Source organism: Megalops cyprinoides, chromosome 20, assembly GCF_013368585.1.
Source record: "Megalops cyprinoides isolate fMegCyp1 chromosome 20, fMegCyp1.pri, whole genome shotgun sequence".
Classification (NCBI taxonomy): domain Eukaryota; kingdom Metazoa; phylum Chordata; class Actinopteri; order Elopiformes; family Megalopidae; genus Megalops; species Megalops cyprinoides.
Window position 1 is genome coordinate 8,562,114 of NC_050602.1, and position 22,194 is coordinate 8,584,307.

Here is a 22,194-nt window from a genome sequence, read left to right on the forward strand (position 1 = left end):
AGTGTTACATGTAACTGGTTCTATTATAATAGAATGCTATAATGTGAAATACTTCATGATACTACTACAGATCTTACCAGAAGTACTTCTCTAGCCCAAGATATTTACAGGACGCTACTTCCAATTTGTGTGTGAATTTGGAACTCAAGGTTGTGTGACCTATTTTTTTGTGAGCATCACTTGAGTGCAGCCACTAAGCGTACTGACCTGTATATGAGTAGGATGGGCAGCACAACACCAGTGATTACCTTACCTCATTCATCTGAAGTAAAAACAAGTGGAGGTGCATGAGGCTTGCCCTGAATTGATTCTTTTTTCATTACCATTGAAGAGATAATCACATATACAATAATATGACAATAACAGCAGAATTCAAACGTTTCACAGTACAGTTATGCTCTGGGAATTATATGCTTGGGAATTAGACAAGAGCTAGACACATTAACCCCAAACACAGGAGACAGACAGAAGATTTCTCTTGACAGCTTTAATAATTAAACTTCAGTGTCGGTATATTAAATGAAATTTGCTGGAATTAATATGATACTTTCTTATTAACAAGACAATCTTGACAATACACAATGCAATGCTATCTGACCATTCGTTATTGGATACACCAATGAGTTGTTAATGAAGTTATGCGAAAAAGACATTGTTGTGAAGGCTGTTTGTACCAATGAGGTATGAATATTTTCCTGGCAGCCATTGGTTCAGCCCCCCATCAGTAAGCCTGTGCAACGGAAGACGGCGACTGGTTCAGCCCCTTTTACCGACTGCTGCAACGCCAATATGGCGCTTTGGGCCCGAAAAGCTGTCTAGTCAAAGATTGGAAGAAGTAAGTGTCAACGACGAAATAAGCCTGTAATGATCATGTAACAGATGCCCTATTAGAGACTGTAGGAGTAACAACTTCCGTCTGTGGACTTTTTAGGACACCAAATAACAATGATTGATTTGAGTATTCGCTAGTCTAGTTCGACTTGAAACTAACACAGACTCCTGCAGTAACTCCTAGTTAACTAGCTATAACAAGTCTAACTATAAAATGTAATGTTAGCAACAATTCAGCTAGAAAATGAAGATGTACTTTAATATAAGCTAGCCTTCTTGGAATCCATCGGTGAATACGGTGAATACAGTGCAAGGCTGGATGTTAGCCGTCTAGCGAGTGATTTTGTGCACGTTGAATTGTTTGACAAAGTTGTCAGATAAAGGACAGTTTTAAGATCGCTTTAGTCCTCTTCGCTTGCTAGTCCTGCCTAACTTTATTTGGTATTTTGACCTCTTGCTTGCCTGGGCGTTGTGCTGTATCCTAAGTCGGAGAGCAAGGCTGAAGTAATACAAAATAGTACAAGTAATACAAAAATGATATTCTTGTTCTTGCTCCCTCCAGACCTTGGATTGGCAGTGAGCTAAATTACTGAGGAGTATATCTTTCGTGACAGATAGTAGACAGTAATGCGATTATAATCAATAAGGCGATTATGACTATAGTTCGAATTTAAGACGTTTATATGAGCTGTAAAAGAGGCGTTCCCAAATGTTCATGTCTACATGTGAGTAATAGATATTTCTGTTAAAGAGTGGTCTTGTCCCGCCACTCTCATTCAGGTGAAGTATGGAGCTATAGATGTAAGAACCACTCTACGTCATTATTACACGTCTCGTAATGTTTATCTCCTTCAAGACATGAAATCCATCTCGTATGTTCTCTTCAGAATGTTGGTTTTTGACATTCACCTTCTTTCTTCTAGGCATGTACTGGCGGGCTAGTATCATTGACGTCTTACAATAAATGTCATCTTCTTTCAGACATGCAATGTTTTAATGCAATCCAAGAAGCGCGATTTATTCAGTCGCATTGATTATTACTGTGCATGTTAACGTAGTCATTGAATCCTTGCAATTTGGACACTCGAAGGAATCGACCTTGCCAAAAAGAGGCAAAAAGTTGTGTATGCAGGAAGTATATACAGTTTGTGTTTGTGTAGTTTTTAAATGTTGTTTCACATACTTTTTAACATTAGGAAGTGATACTTATGTCAACCCTCGTCCCTCGTTAATAAACCATTTTTAAGTGAACTGCAGTTAAATGTAGTATAATCTGTTCTATCAGGTTAATTGGACTTCACGTTCTAGCGGCACTGAGGTATAGAATGCCTTCGTGCTCGGCTTACGGTTGCACTAACCGTTCACAAGACGCAAGGAAGATCGGGGTGACATTTCACAGGTGGGCTACTTGATTTTTATTCTTTTTTTTGTTGTTGTTAAGATGGCTCTGTGGCTATCATTCATTGTTATAGCTGTTAATCAAACTATCTAGCGACACAGTAAGTGGCATCTGTATTCATGTTTTCGGGGAAAACAGATTTCCGAAGGATCCTCGGAGAGTCCGAGAATGGGTGGTTCGGATGAAGTGGGACAAGTGGACACCAACACCAAATTCTCGTGTGTGCTCTCGCCATTTTGAAGAGAAGTACTTGGACAGAAGTCAGGCGACAGTTCGTCTTCATGAGAAGGCTGTGCCTACTATCTTTTCATTCCCTGCTCGCTTTCAGAAGGTGAAGCATTTTATCTGCACTTTAAGTGCTTCTTTATAGATCTTCTGCTTGTGTCTTAGGTATAGGCTAGTTTTTAAATTAATATTAATATTATATTAATATTGATAATGTCAATAAGTGTATTAGGTCCGTTGTTTGATGTATGTGCGTCAGTATAAGGCTCAGTTCCTACCTCATTCCGTATACATTAAACTGTATTCTAATTTAGTAGATTAACTAATGCATTTGCTTGATAAGTTGTTTTTTGGTCAATATACCCTCGGTTTAATAAAACATCTCTGCATATTCTCACTCTAGAAAATATTTAACTATGCCAGTCAGTCCATCCCTTAGATTGAACATGTTTTATTTGTATAAATTTGGGTAACCAAAAGAAATACTGTGAAATTGTGAAACTTGAAATCCTGTGAATTTTAAGTTTCAAGCTATTGACCAGAGGTGGAAAACTCCAGCTTCAGAAAGTAAAAATCCTGCCACGTATTTGTTGTAGCCATTCACTAAACAACGTGATTTCACTAATTAGCTCCTCTACCTGGCTGAAGAGTTGTGCTAATTAAATTCAGCTGGTGTAGTGCATGGGTGGAACAAATACGTGGCAGGACTTTTACTTTCTGAAGCCGGGGTTTTCCACCTCTGCTATTGACACAACACAAACCTGATTGTTCGATTACAATCTTACCACTTGGAATCCAAGCATTTCACATTTGTATGAATATAATCTTTTTTCTGTCCTCTATGTATTTAGAAGTCTGTTCCACGAAAGTTCCGCAAAAGGGAGGTGAGCGCTGGAAGCACAGAGAGTCCAGGATCCGCTCCAGAGTCGAGTCCCGGCAATGCAAGCAGCATTAACAGGCCAACGCTAAATGTTACTGCCATTGACCACAATTATGCCTTGATGGAGTCTGCGGTGAAACTGAAACACAGACTCAACCACATGTGTGACCAGCTGGAGCTTTGCCAAAAGAAACTGAAACTGGCACAGCAGAAAGTTCAACGGCTGACAAAGAGGGTCTCTCGGATGTCGTCCATCATACAGAGTCAAAAGGAAGGGAGGACTGTGTCCGCTAACAGCGCTGACGTGCGCCAGGTAGCTGTAGCTCCTAACGAGGAGATGGCCTTAGACCACAGCTCTGATGAAATGAACATGGAGGACCCTCCCTGACTGCTCAACAGCATTCACCACCACCACTAACTCTGGGTAAGGATGAGACGCATTGTTTTCTAAAGGTAGTTAGTGTAATTTAATAAGTATTATTCATAGCAATTATTCATACATTTGTAGATCAGAGTTTAGTGTCACAGACAGCATCCTCATTAGGGAGAAATGTATGCCTATATCCCTATATATTTTTTTAGGGTTCATAGATAGCGTAGCTAGCTATATTGTATTTGCTCACCACTGTCTTTGACTCTGAAATGGTGAAACTGTTCAGTGAAATCTTGGCATGTTAATATCAAAGTGTGTGTGGAAAATACATGCACATTTTTGGTTGCATGAGTTTTGTAGCAATGTAACAGTGATTTGATTTTTTTTTCCTCTTCTTACCTGTAGGTTGGCCATTTTAAAATGAAAACATGGAAGAGAGGGGAGCGGGTTAAGGTGTAAGTGTGAATCCAAGTGCATTTCAAACATTCTTCCATTGCAACATCACAAAACACCCAGATAGGACTTTTTAATGATTCCAGAACATCAAAAGGCGTGACAGCAAGAACACAACATGAGGCATCATAGCTAAAGGGACCAAGATTTAAAAAAATAAATTAAAAACCATTCTCTGATGACAGCTTGAGCTTTCTCTCACCTGCAGATAAACATGAATGGGTTATTTTAGTAATTATTTAGCTTTGGAGGTCAAGTGCATTCCTTGTGAAAGCTATGTAAATTATTTAATATTTTTTCTTCAGTAGGGGTAATATTAAAGTAACTATGACCTGATTGTACCCAATCCCTGCTCTCACAATCTTCACAGTTCTCATAATAGCTTGATCAGTGAGTGCGGAAATATAATGGCATGTAATGTGTTTTCACAGCCGCAAGAATTTGGATCGTCGGGCACAGCATCATGAGCTTTGGAGAGAGAAGAGGGCAAAGGAGAAACTCTTGAAAAATTTTGGAGGTTAAATTTGGTTGTCAGTCAGTTTTGGCACAGCATGGAGTGGTGGTGTTCTCTCTCTCTGCTTTGTTTGAGCTGCTCTCCTCTTTAGCTGCCCCCAGTATCTCAGTCATCCATTCGAGGGGGAATTGTTAAAACACATGGAAAGCACTTTGACCCAAGTGTGTGAGAGGTTTCCTGTAATGAAGATCATGTTCTCGTGCATCACCCATGGATGAGTGTGAAGAAGATCAAATCCAAAGATTAATGAGGCACTTAAATGGGTGAACAGTGAATGTTTGTGAAGGGTTTAAGGGGAAAATCGAAATGCTTTCAAATGAAGAACAATCCGCCTGGGTATGTTAGGAGCAACGGTCCATTTCATTGATCTCGGCAATTACATATTCCTCAAAAATTTCAATCTTGGGATTGATTATCTTTACATTTATCTTTATCTACACTGCTTTTATATTGGAAAATGCAGGTAATGGACAAAGAATTGTCAGGAGGGCATTAGTCCATTGTGTGCAGCCAGGACAGTCTGGATAGGATGTGACAGCCAGCGAGGGTCTGGCACCATCGTTCCACAAGCAGGACACCCTGGGCTGTTACCACATGTGCCTCCTCCATGTTACGGAAGTACTGAACCTGAAAATGGGCATGGCAGGGTGCTGGGAGCAGTTTGTGGACAGCAACCCTGTTGTACCCAGCCCCATGAGAGTACCTGCAGATGGTACAGGGTATTCCTAGCCCCACCTTGAACTCATTTCATGGAGTTTCTCCACCAGTGAAAACAGTTTGAAAACTGTTTTGCCTGGCAGCTTGGACTTTGATACTGGGAAGATATTTGCATATTTCATAGACCATGAATTTGTGGCGGCCACATAATTCAACTGTTGTATGGCCTTTGTTCCCTGGTTTTTGTCTACCATCTGTAGCTTCATTTTTGTTGTTTTCACAAAAATAAAATGACAAAAAACGCACTATTTTATCTGTGTACAATATTATTGGGGTAAGACAAAATTCTGTTCGTCTGAATGAAAAAAGCTGAAATGGAAAATTTTTCTGTGGTCATTAATATATTGATTTAGAGAGGTGTAGTGCTTGGTCGAGTGGCTGCACATTAAAGTTTAAGCACAGTTTGACACTTAGTGCTTGAGAATGGACTATGATTGAAGTGGAAATGGGGCCTTTATTTAAATAAAACTGAGCCATAAAGTGCTGAGCCAAATTCTTGTTAATATCATGTAAATGCATGAAAGTATGAATATTTTAAATGCAGTGTTCTGAACAGCAACTAAAGGCATATCAGCACATCTGTATGGTTTGATTTGAACCAGCTCCACGTTGTTGAAAGGTTTATTCCATGTAAGGGTTTCAGAAACGATTTTTCATTTGATACCTCTGTGATTAGTAGGCCTTGTTTAAGAGGTGTATAGGCAGGAGGTTTTTATTGCCAAATCTCTAACCACTTCCTGCTTACACCCTTTTAACTCTAGTGTGCTGTGCCATGACAAATTAGAAAAGGTCTTAGTTCTTGTGTCTGCACTGTCAGGCAACCCTGATGAGCACAAGCTACTGTATACTTGTATTGGGTAAAAGGGTTAGGGTTAGATGGCACAGATGTTAATGTTTGTAATAAGTCAGACCTTGGGGCCAAGTGAAACTTTGCAGATGGCATACCTGCCAATCCATGCATGTGTGACAAGGATACATGATTTGCCACATTTGACCTCCCCACATTTTGTCATATCTCCTTTTGCCACTCTTGAAGCCATTAATTTAAATTCTAAGTATCATTTTACACAAGTTTGAAGACATTTTATGATATTATCACATCATGATAGCCTCTCTACGCTGAGCACACATAACACTGGAGGTGGTCACATTCTTTCACAATATGGCATTCCAACATTTAACCGGAACATTTATCATAAATTCACATTTATCAGTGGATGAAGACAGTGAGCAGTGAGCAACAGGAATGGCTAATTCAGTTACGAAGTTACTAATTAACCTGCCTTCAGGGAAATGGTGTAGAATTACACCACCTCAACCTTTGTACGACATGCCTCCATTTGCAAAAGCCTGAGAACACCTACACTATTTGTAGGTCTTGTAAGGAGTTAGGGAACAGATTGAGCTCAGGACAATACAAGCTGCGACCAGGTATGTAAATTGTATTGTTAGCTTCAAGTAAGACAAAGACACATTTGAAATATTGAAAGAATTTTGGTTGCAGTTGCTTTGGTTAAAATCCAATGGTGGTCATATGACAGTTGCGTGACTTGATCACGGGTTGTTATGCTCTGTATCTAGGCACTCCTCAGAGTAACCATATCTTCAGTTTCTTATTGAAATATTCTATTTTGCATACTAGCACTGTTGTTACAGCTCTCTTTTTGTCTGTTTGAAATTAACATTGGCTGCTGTGCTGTGTTAATTTTCACTTTTGGGATTTCACTATCAGTACTCTTAAAAATGTTAAATGGAAGCAGTGTTTCCTTAGACGGGGGCATCATTTAAACATGTAAATGAATCAAGTCTTCATTGAATCATTTGTGTCAGCATCAAAAAGTACATTTTTGTGAGCAAACCAGTCTTGTTTGTCATATAATGCTGTAACAGTTATCTTTAACCTTATATTTCAAGACTGACCCAGAGTTGTTTGAGCTTTTTACTTGAAATTGTGCCAGTCGTTTTTCATATATCAATTGTAGCCAGAGCAGTAGTCGCCAGTTAACTTCTGGTAAAACAGGGTTTGTACAAATCAGTGGCATGTTTTGGGTTTCGCTGACTGTGAGTCCAATGGAAAGACAGAGGTCTAGGGTGACCTGAATGGCTGATCCCAATTCTGCTCTGCCAGGTTCATATTGGATGGGCTAACCGTGTGTTCAGTTTGCTTGAGTGTCCAGAAGGGCAATGTGCAAATAGATGGGGCAGGGGGAGCTTAGCTTGGCCTTGGATAGGTCACTTGCAAGGAACTTCCTGTGGGACATGCCGACCCACTTGTTTATAGTGTGGAAAAAACTGTACAGTGCTCCACTTTTTCTGGGCTGGTAAAGATAACCTTTGTGTGTGTGTGTGTGTGTGTGTGTGTGTGTGTGTGTGTGTCCGTGCGTGTGTGTGTGTTGTGTGGGTGGGTGGTGGAATGGGGGGTCGTTGCAGTAGTTTCTGATGAGTTCCAATTATGGGAGGCAGAAGACTTACCTTTAAATCAATCAGTGGTCCTGAGGCTGTTATTCATGATTGATCAGCTCACCATTTCTAAAATGTACCACCCATCACCTGATTCCTTTTAATAATAATTCTGTCTAATGTGATGTGATGTTTGTTTCAAATAATAATGATCAACTTAATTGTCCAAAAAGCAACAACAGGCTTTGGAGAATTACCAAATCAAGGTAAGTTTTCTGCTTCCTGTACTTCATATCTCATCAGCCATAACTGGCACTGGTGCATCATGGGAGATTCCTCTGTATACAGCAGCTCCCAGTTGTGTGTGTTTTTGCTCTGGTGACAGTGTCCATGAGCTGTGTTAACAGCCAGCTGTATGGAGTTTAAAATCAGAAGAGGGCAGCAGGTGGCATGGCAGACCGACCTCCAAGAAAATGTTGCCTCAGCCAAAAAAAGCCCTGGCAGTGAAGGAATGTGGGATTAAAGTGCACTCCTAACACACATTTACCCATAGGGTTACTCATCAGCTTCAACAGTGTTCTCCTTCAGTGTAAATTTTCATCACGTGTACATTTCCTTTCAGGGTAAAAATGTGTTTGGTCTGCAAAAATGGTACCAAAAAGCATGAGGACATAGATTTTTTTATTTTATTTTATTTAACCTTTATTTCACCAGGCTTGTCCCATTGAGATTAAAATCTATTTTACAAGAGAGACCTGGCCAAGAAAAGCAGCACATTAAGCTTCAGACAAAACAAGACAACATAAGTATAAAAAAAGATTTAAAAAGATTAATATTGATACTCCAAATCAAGGGAACTTCAACGGTGTGTGCAATGGTGTGTCTGAGAATTACAAGTAAAGACTGGGTCATCAGGATACATGTGCTCATTTCTTTGTTGTGATGTCTCAATACTCTGTACCCCATTTCCCTGAAGATATAACACATCACAAACATTCCTTGTAGCAGTAGTATTGATCATAAGACAGGACATTGCAGAAATTCCAGAGGTCTCATCAGATAGTATTGAGCTTATACAATGAAGCCTTAGATATTCTATATATTGATCAGTCAGCTCAGAAGACAACATATTGAACATTCTGTCTCTGCCATCGTTAAAGCTACAAGTGTTTTGATTTCATTATAAACATTCTTGAAGGGCCTTGGTCTAAAGCAGATCATCCATGGGAATGCGTAGGAACATAGTAGCAGAACTTTCTGTTCCCAACTAGAATCTCCTAGATGGGGGACAGAAAGAAGGCTGGACCTGAATATCTGGTCATAACAAAACATCTGTGTTTTCAATATGGCAGGGAGGGCATAGAGGTCATAACCACAAAGTGGCTGCTTCTGCTGCTCTAGTGCTTTGCCCTGCTGCTTATTGTATGTTTCCTGTTCCTGCAGGAAGTGGGTAAGCATGGGTTCCTTGGGCCTCATCCTCGGTGTAGTAATGTGTCTCTGGGGGCTGGCTGCCGGCAGCGTACCTCAGATTGTTGGCCCGTGTGTCATCAGTGCAAGAGAGGTAGGTGAGATTGCATGGATTTTACATCAGTAATAAACAGGAAGGATATGACTGTTGGGTCCGTACCAAGCTGGTACTTTCATTTGACCATAAAAGAATGCAAAGTTCTTCTAAATTAGGTAATAATAAAATGTTTAAGATGTGACACACATATAGTCTTTATGATGAAGTTTTCTTGCAGAGTTATTGCTAACTCACAAAATAACTTTTGACTATTTTAGATAAAGTGCACTGTAGCACTGTATTGTATGTGTAGTTTTTTCTTGGTAGCAGTCTTTTCTGGCGACTTTCATTGTAGATAATCACTTCTGTGCCATTTCAGTATGACAATAAAATGACAGATTTTTTTGTTTTATTTTTTCTTGATTTTCTTGGTCACTTTTTTTTCCAATGAAATGAGAGTTTGCCCATTAAACATTAGGAGAACTTTATTAATAGGATATGTGCTGTAACGCTAATATTTTATTAAGCAAATTGTTATTTTGCTTGTCACATTTAATTTATTTTAATTTCATTTTGCTATATCAGATTGGAGCTTTCAGATTGCATGTAATTATATTGTAGTGGTCTTTAAGTTGAAATATCAAGTTTAATTTATGTGGCAACGTTTGTACAATATCAATGCCCAAAAAACCTAAACTTTAAGTGAATTCCACAGACTGCAAATGTAAGCCTATTCCCATTTGTGAGATATATTCCCATATATTTTCACAAGCCATCCTTCAACTGCAGTCAGAGGAAGCTCACCAAGATCCCTGTTGAGATTTGGCCCAACGTGACCGTGCTGGACCTGTCTCAGAACCCCCTGAACCTCAGTCGGGCCGAAACCCTGAGGGACCTTCGGCGGTTCAGCCACTTGGCTCTGCTGAACCTGTCGGGCAGCTACCTCCCCCTGCTGGAGACGGACGGCCTCAGCAACCTGCCGCTCCTGCGCGTGCTGGACCTCAGCAGGTGCCAGCTGGAGGCTGTAAAGTCTGACGCCTTCCGGAACCTTCCGAAGTTAGAGACGCTGCTGCTGGGGAACAACAGGCTGCGCGACCCCTTATCCTCTGCCCTCCGAGACTTAACCTCCCTGTCCTTCCTTGACCTCCGTGGAAACGTTCAACTCAAAGACGCCCCGCCAGCTTGGCTAAAGGGAGTACGGACCGTCCTTTGGCCTGGAGGCCGCCACAGCTTGGTCCCGTCTGAAGGTGGGTCATGACCTCTCTCAGAATGTCCAGGAAAGCCTGTTTCATCTTGAGTGCTATGGCAGGAAATGAGCGTGTGGCATACTGACTGATAGCTGGTGTAACATGCTTGCCCTCTGATAGGTGTCACGAGCTTTCACAGGAAACTGCTGATGGAGGAGGAGAGCACTACTGCAGGCAATAACAGTAAGATCGCCGCTCCTTCCTTTTCGTTTTAAGCTCTCCCAAACTAAACATAACTGTGGTCCACTCAAGTGTGAAACAGTGGTGAAGGTTTATTGAATTTTAGAAGGAATTCTTTTACATTGGCTTAAGCTGCATTGTTGAATGAGTGCTATAGCCAAGTGGCTGGCTGTACCAACTAATAGCCAGATAATAATGGGTAGACCTTGTATGGGACCACCTTCTACTGCAAAATGCTATAGGGCAGGGCAACATACAAGCATAGTATGGCATAAAAGTGAACAGACCCTTGAAAAGATATGCTTTTAGCAGTTCTGTATTGACTAGATCTGCATTAAAATGACATTTATAGAAAATGTCTGCATTGAGCAGTACTGTATTGAAAAGATACAGCTACTGAACCTTTTTTTGTTGAACATTTCTATAATGAACAGATCTGTTTTGGAGAGATATGCATTGAACTAAACTGTATTGAATAGAGCTGCTTTAAACTGATAAATGTGCAGTACTGCATTGAGCCTTTTTTCATTGGAAAGAACTGTATTATGCTGAGGATTTCTGTACTGCTGTAAGGTGGCAATACTTCCCTCCCTCTCCACTCCAGACGGCTCCCTGAGAGGGGTCAATTCGAGCGAGGGCGGGCCCTCACACAGCTGGCAGTACCTGGTGGTCGCCCTGGTGGCGGCCCTCTCCGTCTCCGCCCTGATCGTCCTGGCGGTGAAGTGCAAGCTCTTCCACCGCTACCTGGCCAGCTACCGGCACTCGCTGCTGTTCGAGGGCGACGCCAGCAGTCAGTGCTCCCGCACCGGCCTGGCGGTGTCCTTCCCGCAGCACAGCCTGGACGGGCGGGCCACCGGCGACACCCGGCCCAGCGAGCTGGAGGACGACGACGGCTTCATTGAGGACAACTACATCCAGGCCAGCGAGAGGGAGAGGGCCGAGAGGGAGGCAGAGGACCTGGGCCAGGACAGCGACGACGACGACGACATTCAGTTCACCATCGGCTAACGAGAGGAGGGGTTGGATAATAGTGAGGGAGGGGATATGGTGGCCCATCGTGATGTTTGTTTTGTTTTTGTCTGATGGGGGATTGGGAAGACAGAACGAAAGAATGGATAGGGTGGGCCAATGTGTTGTTGTTTTTTACTGATGAGGGATTGGGTGGGTTAACAAAATGAGGGATTGGACAGATTAACACCAAGAGGGATTGGGTATGTGTTGCCAAAATGAGGGATTGGATAGGGCGGGCCATCGTTCTGTTTGTTTTTTTTTTTTCTGATTAGGGATTTTCTACAGTGGGGCATTGTGACATTCACTTAGTTGTTTTTTAATCCCAGAAATTATTTGTTTACAATGACTGTATGCATATGATATGCACAGTTCAACACTGGTGGCGTTATTTTTGTAAATAATTACACAGATATGAAACAAATTTATGTCAGTTAAGCCTGTTTCACTCATTTTAAGAACTGTTTTGTAAAACAGAATTTTCACGATTGAAAAGTTCCCAATCAATCTGAATGAATAGATGTATAAATTATTTTCTATCTATTTATCACACCTTTCATTTTGTTACTGAACAGATTCAAGTGTATATTCTTATATTATTGCGCAATTAAGATGCAGACCTTGTGTGGCAATTGTAAAATGGACCAAGCTATATTTTCACTCCATTTATGTAAAGCAGGAATGAACGTTTTTGACTTCATGCTTTCTGCTGCCAATAAAAACTCCAATCATGTAGACCTTTGTAAGTCTCTCTTTCACCACAGTATCAATGTAGGTAAATTGCTTAAAGAGTGCCTCTACAGCAGCTGTGGCTGTGCAGATAAGGGAAATGCAGGACTGACAATAAGCCTGCAATAAACCTTTACAGACATGAATTTATACGCTCCCATATTAAAGGTGAAAGTGCATGTTTGAACTGTGAAAGTATTGTATCAGGGCATTAAAGGACTTTACATAGTGTGAGCATGAAAAGGAAATGTACTGAGTAAGGAGAAGAGATATCTTATGAGGCTAATCCTCTGTTAATTGATTTGTTTTATGAATTAATTCTTTTTAGTCACTTAGCAGTGACCATTTTCCAAGGCAAATAGCATAGTTAGATTTTTCATATGTTGTTTGATTATGTGGGTAGATATCTGTTAATATATCTGTTAAGTTCAGGGTTCAAGCCGACTTAAGCCCACACAGAGAACACAACCACCAACCTTCAGATGACAAGCGTAGTCCTTTTACTACAATACCATCCTGCTACCCAGGTACTCCTATGGCAATACACAGTATATTCAGTTTTAAGCATTCCCCTGTGCCAAACAGCAGGCTACCTTTAACCACTTTCATCTTTGGTATTGTGCCAATTTAATCAAGTTGTCATTGGTGCACACAAAGATAGGAAGTCTTGATTACAGCACCTAAATTGCCACTAGATGGTACTACAGACCACCTCAGTTTGGAATAATTATGTCTGACTCCTAGTTATAATTACACCCTGGGGATGTGGAAGCTCAACTTGATCTGTCCTAACATTTATTACTATGTATCTTACAGGTATTGATGGGGTGATACATCTTCAAAATTAAAAAGAAACCTGACCTCAGTTGCTCCCTTTGAGCAGGAGCCTTTCCTTTAGCATCCCAGGGTAGGCCTTTGTGCAGACCACCTCTTGCGAATTTTTCAGCAAGAGTTACCTTCTAATCTCCAGCCAATGGTTCTCACTTGGTTGCTTTTGCATTATCCAATGGTGCCACCATGCAAGATAACAAAGGTATTTTAACTTACATTATTCATGCACTTTACAATAAACAAATGTTGGATTTTGTACACATTTTGAATATCACATTGTACCACTATCACTCCACTAATACTGTGCTACTGCTACTTCCCTACCATTATTAACATACAGCACAGTAGTTCACATTAATGTCAATACTGTTTAGCAAAATTCCATTATTTCTCTGTGTAACAAGCTTGAAGAAGCCATGTACAAAACAGTGAAATTACTGCTTATTCCAATGATAGCGGCCCCATGACCATGCTGTCGGTAATTAAAAGACAGAAGACACAAAGAGTTAAACTAACACATAGATAGACATACTTTTCCATTTTTGTTGCCATTTTTAACATTTTAAACATGACTGGAACAAAAAGCCAAGAAAAAGCCAACAGCAACAACCAGATAATTAGTAGTCGACTAGACCACCTGGTGGATGGCTGAGCACCAGGACTCACGGATTTATTAAATTTCATTAAATAGGACCTGCTGGGAATCACAACAGCCAGTACACCAGACAAGGGACTGAGGTGGACAGAAAACAAGCATATCTTTATTTTTCAGAAAGACCATCTAGGGAGAACTAAAAAATCATCCGCTACCACGGTAAGAAAGTATATAAGCCAAGTGGCCAAGGTGAGAAAGTATATAAAAAAACACACAAAGTCCTCTCAGCAGGCAGCTCCCAATGACAGATCCTACAGGGGTGGTCTTCAGAGCACTATGGCACACCCAGACACCCTGTGGTCCACCCAGAGTTTCCCCTAACCTGCCAATGTAAGCACACTTCCAGTCCTGCCAACTTCCTCCATTTGGTGAGTCCTGTGCTGTGCTGGTCTTGCTGCTTTGGGATCCTGGGCCATAATAGTGTAGTATTTACAAGACAGTAGTACTAACAATGATAATAATGAAAATCCATCTAGTTTAAGGAAAAGTGTTGACCTTAGGACAACTGCTTCTTTAACCCTGCAGGTAGGGGTGTGGTTGGGGGGCGGGGGTGTGTCCAGCCCATGGGTGATTGAATTGTATTGTCTATGGTGCAGTGTTTGGAGAGCCGTGTACCACTGCAAACAGGCTGAAGGATTCCAAGCCTTTCAGGCCTCCACTGTTGATAGCATTCTGAACATGTCTTTGATGCGCACAAGAGGTAGTTTTCTGCCTCTTTTTAAAATACATTTTGGTGTCTTGGATTCCTTGCTCCTTATTGGATTCCAGTGTTGTGAAGGACAGCCAGGAAGCTACAGGAGTCTGGTAGGACTGTGGGTTTGATTCTACATTTTGTTTGCTGTTGTTGTCTGAGTTGAACTGATTGTGAGACTTTAGTTTGTGGATTTTGTGAGCGTATCCTGTGATCCACGAGGCTCATTGGACCTTCATTATGTACTCTGTATTCACGTTTTCTTTTTGTGTTCTAAATTTATGTGTTTGATTCATATTCAATACACTTGCTCACATAAACATAAAAAAGTTATATTTACTTGGCTAGACAATGGGAAGAATGTTGTAGCTGTTTATTGTTGTGCTTAAGAGTTATCAAATTTATAATATGCTACACACTACAATGATCTCTGTGCAATGTATGCCTCCTTGTCTGTGCAGTCTGGGAAAAGACACAAATCTGTGCAATGATAAAACAGGACAAAACGTGGCGGCAAAGAACTGAACTCAATCCAACTATGTCCAAAGACATCTTTCCTATTTTAGAATCAACTGACGTTCTGACAGTTGGTAATGTTACTAGCGATGAGGCTGGACTGACAATAGATTCCATGCTTGTCTGGTTCTCTCTTGTCTGGCTGCATATCACCAAATGCAAACAGAGTTTCCACTAATCAGGTCCATTCCACTCTCATGACTAGAACACTTAGGTCAGACCGCATCTTTGAAAGGCAGAACGAGTGGCTGGGTCTTCTGCATGCAATGATCAGTGTGCTGGTCGCCTGTTGATGTGCAACTTACTGGCTGTCGGTGCTGGGCAACAGGGAGCTCCACTGGTGCCTGTCAGCCAGGCTGGCATCACCCATTGCGGCTGGCCCGCACCCCAGCCCTGAGCGCAGCGGCGATGCCAAGGGAGCGTCATCCATTGGGCTTGGCAGAATTATGCCCCCCCCCAGGCCACACCAATGGCCATTCTGCCACGGGCCAGGAGAGTTTCAGCCAAGCAAGTGCTGTTCACACTGGCAGGGAGATCAGGCTTGCACTTGCAAGGTGGTGGTCTTGGTGACGCATAACCTGGACACTGAAGCAGTCTTTGTTATTCACCTTGTATAAGAATCAATTTTTGTTTCATTTTTTTCCCAACTAGTGGTATCATTTTGTATTGTTCTTTCAGTCCACTGTGGCTTTAGTTGAGAAGTTATTTTTCCCACTGAAACCAGCTGGGTTTAATGAACAAGTGAAATATTTTAACATTCCGGGCACACATGAAGTCAGTGCAAAGCACCTGGGTTATTGTTAACCTTTATTTAACCAGTAAGTCCTTTCAGGTTAGGAACCTTTTTTTCCAAGAGAGACCTGAAAGATCAAAAAGGTTGACCATAGTGGTATCTGAACCCCCCCCCCCCCCCCCCCCCACCCCAACACACACCCACACCTTTTGTTGTGTCCTACATTTCTGTTGGTGTGGTTCTGGATTCCATACCCCTGGGCACAGCCTGTTAGCCAGAGGCGTTTCAGCCCAGTTAGTACCATTTATGCTGGCAAGCAGATGAAGCTTTTATCTGCAGCCTCACAGTCTTGGTGATCTGGCGAGGAGATAAAGCTTACATGGTGGGCACTCAGCTTGGCTGATGCACAGCCTGGACACGGCTGAATCTGTGTGTCCATTTGCCTGTGTCATTTTAAGTGGTTTACAACATAATTGGTTTATCCCTCCCCCCCAAAGTGCTGACCTTGTTTTGTACTGGCAGATATGGAACAACATTAGCTGTTTTATATTTCAATATATATCAACACCTCTGCTTGAACGGGAGAAAAGCGAAGAAAAAGCCTCTGCATTAAAAAACGGCAGTGCATCAAACTCTCACACAGGAGAAAGCGCTTACAATTGCATAATGTAAAGGGGGTCACTCGCTCTCCTACACCTACACACATATATTGTACACATTTTCCATTTTTTTCCTTTCTCCCTACCCCCAATCAGGTGGAGGGCCTACAGTCTCCACGTACATACCGTTAAGTGTGGCTACAGGGAGAGTGACAGAATGAGATGGGCTTCTTAATTACATCACCATGTATACATCCTTGAAGTGACAAATGGCAGGGCTTCAATCAAGATCACAAATGCAGCTGACTGAAAAGCTTGGGCCTGGAAATGGTAAAAGCAAGGTCACTGGTTCATATGAATGATTCGCTTGCTCTCTTGCAGTCTCTTACAGCGATTCATATGGCAATGCACTGCTTATGAAAATGTACATTGTTGGAATTTTATTGTTCAGAAATGGTGACCAGCATGTCGCAGAACTGAATGTCACAGAGTTGTCTGAATTAAGGCATCTGTGAAGCTGCATCAAAAAGTAGGGAAAACATATTATTCACAACACTACAAAATTAGGTTCCATGTTGTGCTAATACTGTCTGTTCGCTGAAATGTGATAACATACATCCCCATTTAGAAAACTGTCTACGTTTTGCAGTTTTTTTTTAACAAAAATTACAATATGTTCTGATGGCCTTCTGTATGAACTTTGCTAACCTACTCTGTTAAACAAGATTCTGTTCACTGCACAACCAAACCGAGATTTATTGACTCATTAGCTGTTAGGAATAGTTCACAACTGACATTTCATCAGTCATTGTCAAGATTCACTCAGATGAAATATGTCCGTTCTCAAACGTAAATGTTTCTAGTCATGAATCGTTATTATGAATGGTGGTGGAAAAAGTGGGACGGCCTTTGATGAATCATTATGCGCTGTTGTGCCTCGTTTTCTTGGAGATATCTCTGCTGTCTGAGCGTCAGTGCCAAGTCCCGCCCCCTTCAGAGCAGGTTGATCATGCTGGAGACGGTCTCGCTCCTTGCCTCCCTCATCCGCCCTGAGGTGGTGAAGATGGCCGCCACCCCGGCCCTCAGCCCCCGCACGGGCGGCAGGAAGACGGCCGCGGCGTAGACCGCCACTGCCAGCGCCGTGGCTCCGCCCGCAGCCGTCAGCGCCGCCCCCGTGACGAACATGTCGTTGAGGGCTGAGCCGGGGCGGGGCGGCCCGGCGGCGGGGGCCAGCCGGAGCAGCACGGCACCACAGACGAGCAGGGTGAGGCCCGCCAGGAGGCCGACGGCCAGGTCGGACGTGCCGCCGCTCTTGAGCGCGGCGATGCGGCTCCAGCTCCGCACGCAGTCTGTGTCCTGCACGGCCGAGCTCAGCAGCTGCTTCAGCAGCACGGCCAGCGACAGCAGGCAGAGCACCATGCCCATGCCCAGCCGCCACTCGCCCGACGGGCCGCCGGTGCTGTACAGCAGGCCCACTCCGCCCGCCCCGCAGCCCAGCACCAGGGCCACCGAGAAGCAGAAGCACAGCAGCGACCTCCGCGGGTCGCGGAACCACCACAGCTCCACCTGCTCCTCCAGTATATTCCGCTGGGATGCCGCCCAGTCCGGCTGGGCCCGCAGCCCCGCGGAGAGCACCTGCATCTCCGCCATCTCTCTCCCCACTGCCATCTTGCACTGGAAAACACACCACACCTGGGTAAACACCTGGGGGATCTAGATCAGCCCTGCCACGCCAATGTGAACTCCTGGGGAAGAAGTACAACTCGGTTAGATAACTTCCCCCACAAGCTCACAAACAGTTATACCTCCTATTACCCATAATACTTCTTTACAGAGTCACTGCATTATACTTCACTCAAGAAATGACCCAAGGTCATTCTGCATAAAAAAGCACTTTCAGAGTTCAGCGTAGTTCAACATAACCAGCATCTAACTAATGGAGGAAGGAGTCATTAAGTCTGCCTCAGCTGCACATATTAAAATCCCAAAGTGAAATTGTTAAACATTGTATGTTTTTTTTCCTGGAGTACCTTGCCCCGGGCTTAAACAGTGATGTTAAGAACATGATGCAGAGATGAAAATTCCTGTCCTGACACACGATGTATTAAGTATTAATGCCTTTATCAATGATTGCTCCCTGAAACCTGTATTGCCCTCAAGGATGCAGCACAGATAATTCTCCACACAAGCCCCATCAGCAGCTTCACTTTTTATTACTGCTATATGTCCTCCTTGTTGCTTTCCAGGCAGAATGTGTACAGTTAAATTAGTGGAGTCAGTGGTTTTGGTAATGAGGGTGAATCCGCTTAATAACCTACAACCGTTGTGTCAGCCTATTTGGTAATATAAAATAAACACATGTAGATGGAAAATTGTCACTGTAAACAAATCTTTTGTGTCTTTGCCTGGTTGTATGTTTCTGACCTGCCATCCAAACTACAGTAGTTATGGCTAAGGCTGTCATGGCAGTGCGGAGCTTTGTAAGTAATTCTGGCACAAAATGAAAAATCTTGAGCCTGACAGTTAAGCTTTGCAATATTACATCAGGGCACTGGGAAACCAAACTCCAGCCCCCTGTCTCATTTTATTTCAAACTAATCGGACAACAGACGGGCTTTAGTCCAAATCTCTGCAAGTCAATCCAATACCAGTCTCGCTGCTGGCCTGCTCTACCAGCTGTTTTCTTTAGGCATCAGGTCTGAAACTGCTGTAGGTCAGTTTCAGTAGGCTGTAATTTCCAGAGGAGTAATCTACACTTACTTGAAGTTTCTACAAGATGAGCTGAAACTGTCTTCCAGTGACATAAAAAACACTTGGATTCTTGAAAATAGACAAACAATAGACAATAGGATCTTAACATTGTCTTTTAGTTCTCCATCTTCTGCCTTAGTGCCTGAAGTTTTCCACTGCTCTTGAGCTTTCTTTGCCTTCCAATAATGGCACCAGTTCAGCTTTTGAGGATTTCCCCCCTCTATATATTTCTAAAATCCAATTCTTATCCCTCTGGAGAGAATGGTATTTTCTCAAAACAGAATGCCACATAAAATGTACTTTGACCCCCTCTGCTTTTCTTCCAATATTTTCTCCTGATCTTCTCACCCAGCACCACCTTCCAGTGTTCCACTTCGATATTTTTGTTTGCGTCTTTTTGTGTGACGTTATCGTATATTTGGTATGTGTTTCTTGGATTTTCTTGAAAACTGACGCGATTTGTCATGATAAAAAAATTCCACCTTTGTGTCTGCAATACTTTTGAAGAATGATTAACTGAAGTGAACTTTTGTCATTTTGTCTATGCAGGCCTTCATTTAAAACATAGAACCTTAGATGTATACGTGAAGATGAAGACAAGAAAACATGTCTCAACATTAAAGAAAATCTGAGATGGTCACACCCAAGCTGGTTTCATTTCAGCGACCTGTATGCTTATAATCAATCATTAATATAATCATATTAATATTGTTAAGAAGTTACTTTTAATAATCTATATGTATGTGATGTGAGGAAAACTGAAAATATGAAAACTTACCCAATCTTCCTGCGTTTTGTTCAGTTCCACAGCATCTCGTTCCAAGTAGCAGTGCCAAAGATCTCAGATCTATGGACGCACCAGTCAAATAAAAGCTTTTCAGTCAATAATTCATCGGGACTTAATGGCAAATAAAAGGAGGACGCATTATGATGGTTTCTGTGGTTTTTCAGACAGAGATGGCTGCTTCTAAAGTGCGTACTCAGTCTAACATTTACACTTAGACAGGGTTCAGTCTTATACTTCTGATCTTTATGACCCGCGGGCTCTTGGGGAAGCCCCGGCGGTGATACGTAAGTCCTGTGAGGGCGAACAATGTCCCCCCTCTTTCCTCCTCCTCCTCCTCCTCATCCCAGCCCTCTCTATCACTGTCCCCCGGACAGTGACGGGTTGCAGCTCCAGGTGGCATGGAGGCGAGGTCCCGCCGCTGGCTTCTGCAGTCAGTAAGAGGGGAGGCCTTCGCCGGCCATGCCGTCACAGTTGGCACTGTTCCCTCCGGCCTGTCCGTGCTCTCACTTGGCACCTTCAGTTGGAAGCCTGGTCAGGGCTTCTCTGGTTGCACCCGGGAAAAAAAAAATAGGAGTGAGGGCAAAGGGTGGGTCCCCTCGTCATGAGACATCAGTGATATCTTCACACACGTCTGAGCCAGCAGAGAGCACACAGGGGTCTGCGTACAATAGACAGCTCAGGCAGTAACCCGCTCAGGCCTCGGGAGAAGACTAAAGGGACTTGTCCTGCTGCTGAGTAGTGGGCCGTGATGTCACTCTTGCCACATAATGCCTGCTTGTGACATAGTAAATTGTGTAATTCACATGATCTAAGCTTGGCTCTTGTTTCACCACAATGGAAGGGGGTTTCGTTTCAATCCCCCTTTGTTTTACTGATATCGTGCAAAATTTTATAATGAAAGTTTTCAACGAAATGCACCCTCTTGGGCTCAGCTTATTGTTTGTGAAGTGTTAAAACATTTCTCCTTGCAATGATCTCTAACTTTGAGAGATGTATGGGTGACGCATTAAGCTATGCTCTTAACTTGCAGTCTTTATTTAAGATCTTATGGCACTTATCATAATGAGCAGGAGGTTCCCCAGAGGCCTGGCTAAATCTGGCCTGCCTAATTATAAACCCAGTTTAATTGGGGAATAAAATGCCTCTCCACCTGCCTGTTAGCCTCTCCTACACAGCTGATGTGCCTTACCCAGGTGGGTGCTACATGCGTGTCATGGTTGGAAGTAAATGAAGCTATTTCAGATCATTCAAGCGTGATTTGTTATGATGCCCTTGGAGTTGTGCAATACACCAGCCAAGCTCCAAGTGCAGGTCCTCATAGATCCCCTCCCTGGACCTGCCTACATCTGCCTGGATAAGGTTGTTAAACACTAACTTTCTTCACAGAATACAAGTAATGTCAAGTCAAATTGGCCTGAACAGAGCAGCCACAATACATGCACATAATTATCCAGTAACTGTGAATGTAAATATCCTAGTTTACTGAGGTAAATGTCACATTAACACAGGATTCACAAGCAAAAGAGTCATAGATCAGTGGTTCAGCATGGCCAGTGGACAACTGGTGAGCCAGGAATTACAGTAATTATTTAAAAAAGATATAAATTAATTTTTAAAGATTAAACTATGTGTAGATGCCATACCTACGTTAACTACCTTCTGATAATAAGAGGACATGCATTTTTTTCCTTTAAATTGTTTTCGCTCTTTTTAATGATTTTAATGATTTCACTCATTTTACACTCTGTGAGGCACAGCTGTGGCTTTCTCTGACCATGAGATCAGCAGAGCAGCATCAACAGCAAAACTTCGTAAGAGGAGGGAAAATGCACAGGCATCGTGCCAGTCATTTATGCTTTAAACCACCTCTTTGTCACTTCTGAATAAGCAAAGTAAGCACAAGAGCAAATAGAAATGCAAACATATTACATGCCCGATGGGCAGAACGTATTCGGTGAACACAATACATGAGCCCACCTGTTATGTTTTAGCACTCTCAGATATTTCCTGACAGAGAAAAACAAAAACTTTTTCAGTACATCTTTTCAGTAAGTCGGAAAGGGAACATGAGATTTAACTACAGCCAAATGCGTCAAGCCAAATAAACATTTACTGTCAATATCCGTACTTCATGTTTTTTGCAATTTACAATATTTTAGCTCCTAATAACG

The 22,194-nt window shown here is 42.4% G+C and overlaps 2 protein-coding genes and 2 long non-coding RNA genes across 4 annotated transcripts; 3 read left to right on the plus strand and 1 right to left on the minus strand.

Annotated features, from left to right (window-relative positions):
- The first annotated feature begins 782 nt into the window (after positions 1 to 782).
- LOC118795865 lies at positions 783 to 3,437 on the plus strand. Its single transcript, XR_005005830.1, has 4 exons — positions 783 to 835; positions 2,117 to 2,230; positions 2,369 to 2,561; positions 3,307 to 3,437. It is a non-coding gene; the product is annotated as an uncharacterized LOC118795865 (long non-coding RNA).
- A 103-nt stretch (positions 3,438 to 3,540) lies between these two features.
- LOC118795866 lies at positions 3,541 to 4,669 on the plus strand. The gene is made up of 3 exons (XR_005005831.1): positions 3,541 to 3,759; positions 4,114 to 4,163; positions 4,593 to 4,669. It is a non-coding gene; the product is annotated as an uncharacterized LOC118795866 (long non-coding RNA).
- Positions 4,670 to 6,741: 2,072 nt separating this feature from the next.
- LOC118796065 (leucine-rich repeat-containing protein 19-like) lies at positions 6,742 to 12,108 on the plus strand. Its single transcript, XM_036554896.1, has 5 exons — positions 6,742 to 6,823; positions 9,236 to 9,353; positions 10,069 to 10,543; positions 10,664 to 10,726; positions 11,277 to 12,108. Exons 2-5 carry the CDS (start codon positions 9,249 to 9,251, stop codon positions 11,729 to 11,731), a joined length of 1,098 nt encoding a protein of 365 aa, XP_036410789.1. The 5' UTR covers positions 6,742 to 6,823; positions 9,236 to 9,248; the 3' UTR covers positions 11,732 to 12,108.
- A 5,370-nt stretch (positions 12,109 to 17,478) lies between these two features.
- LOC118796066 (transmembrane protein 125-like) lies at positions 17,479 to 18,153 on the minus strand. The gene has a single exon (XM_036554897.1). The coding sequence runs from the start codon at positions 18,151 to 18,153 to the stop codon at positions 17,479 to 17,481; it is 675 nt and encodes a 224-aa protein (XP_036410790.1).
- Positions 18,154 to 22,194: the final 4,041 nt, after the last annotated feature.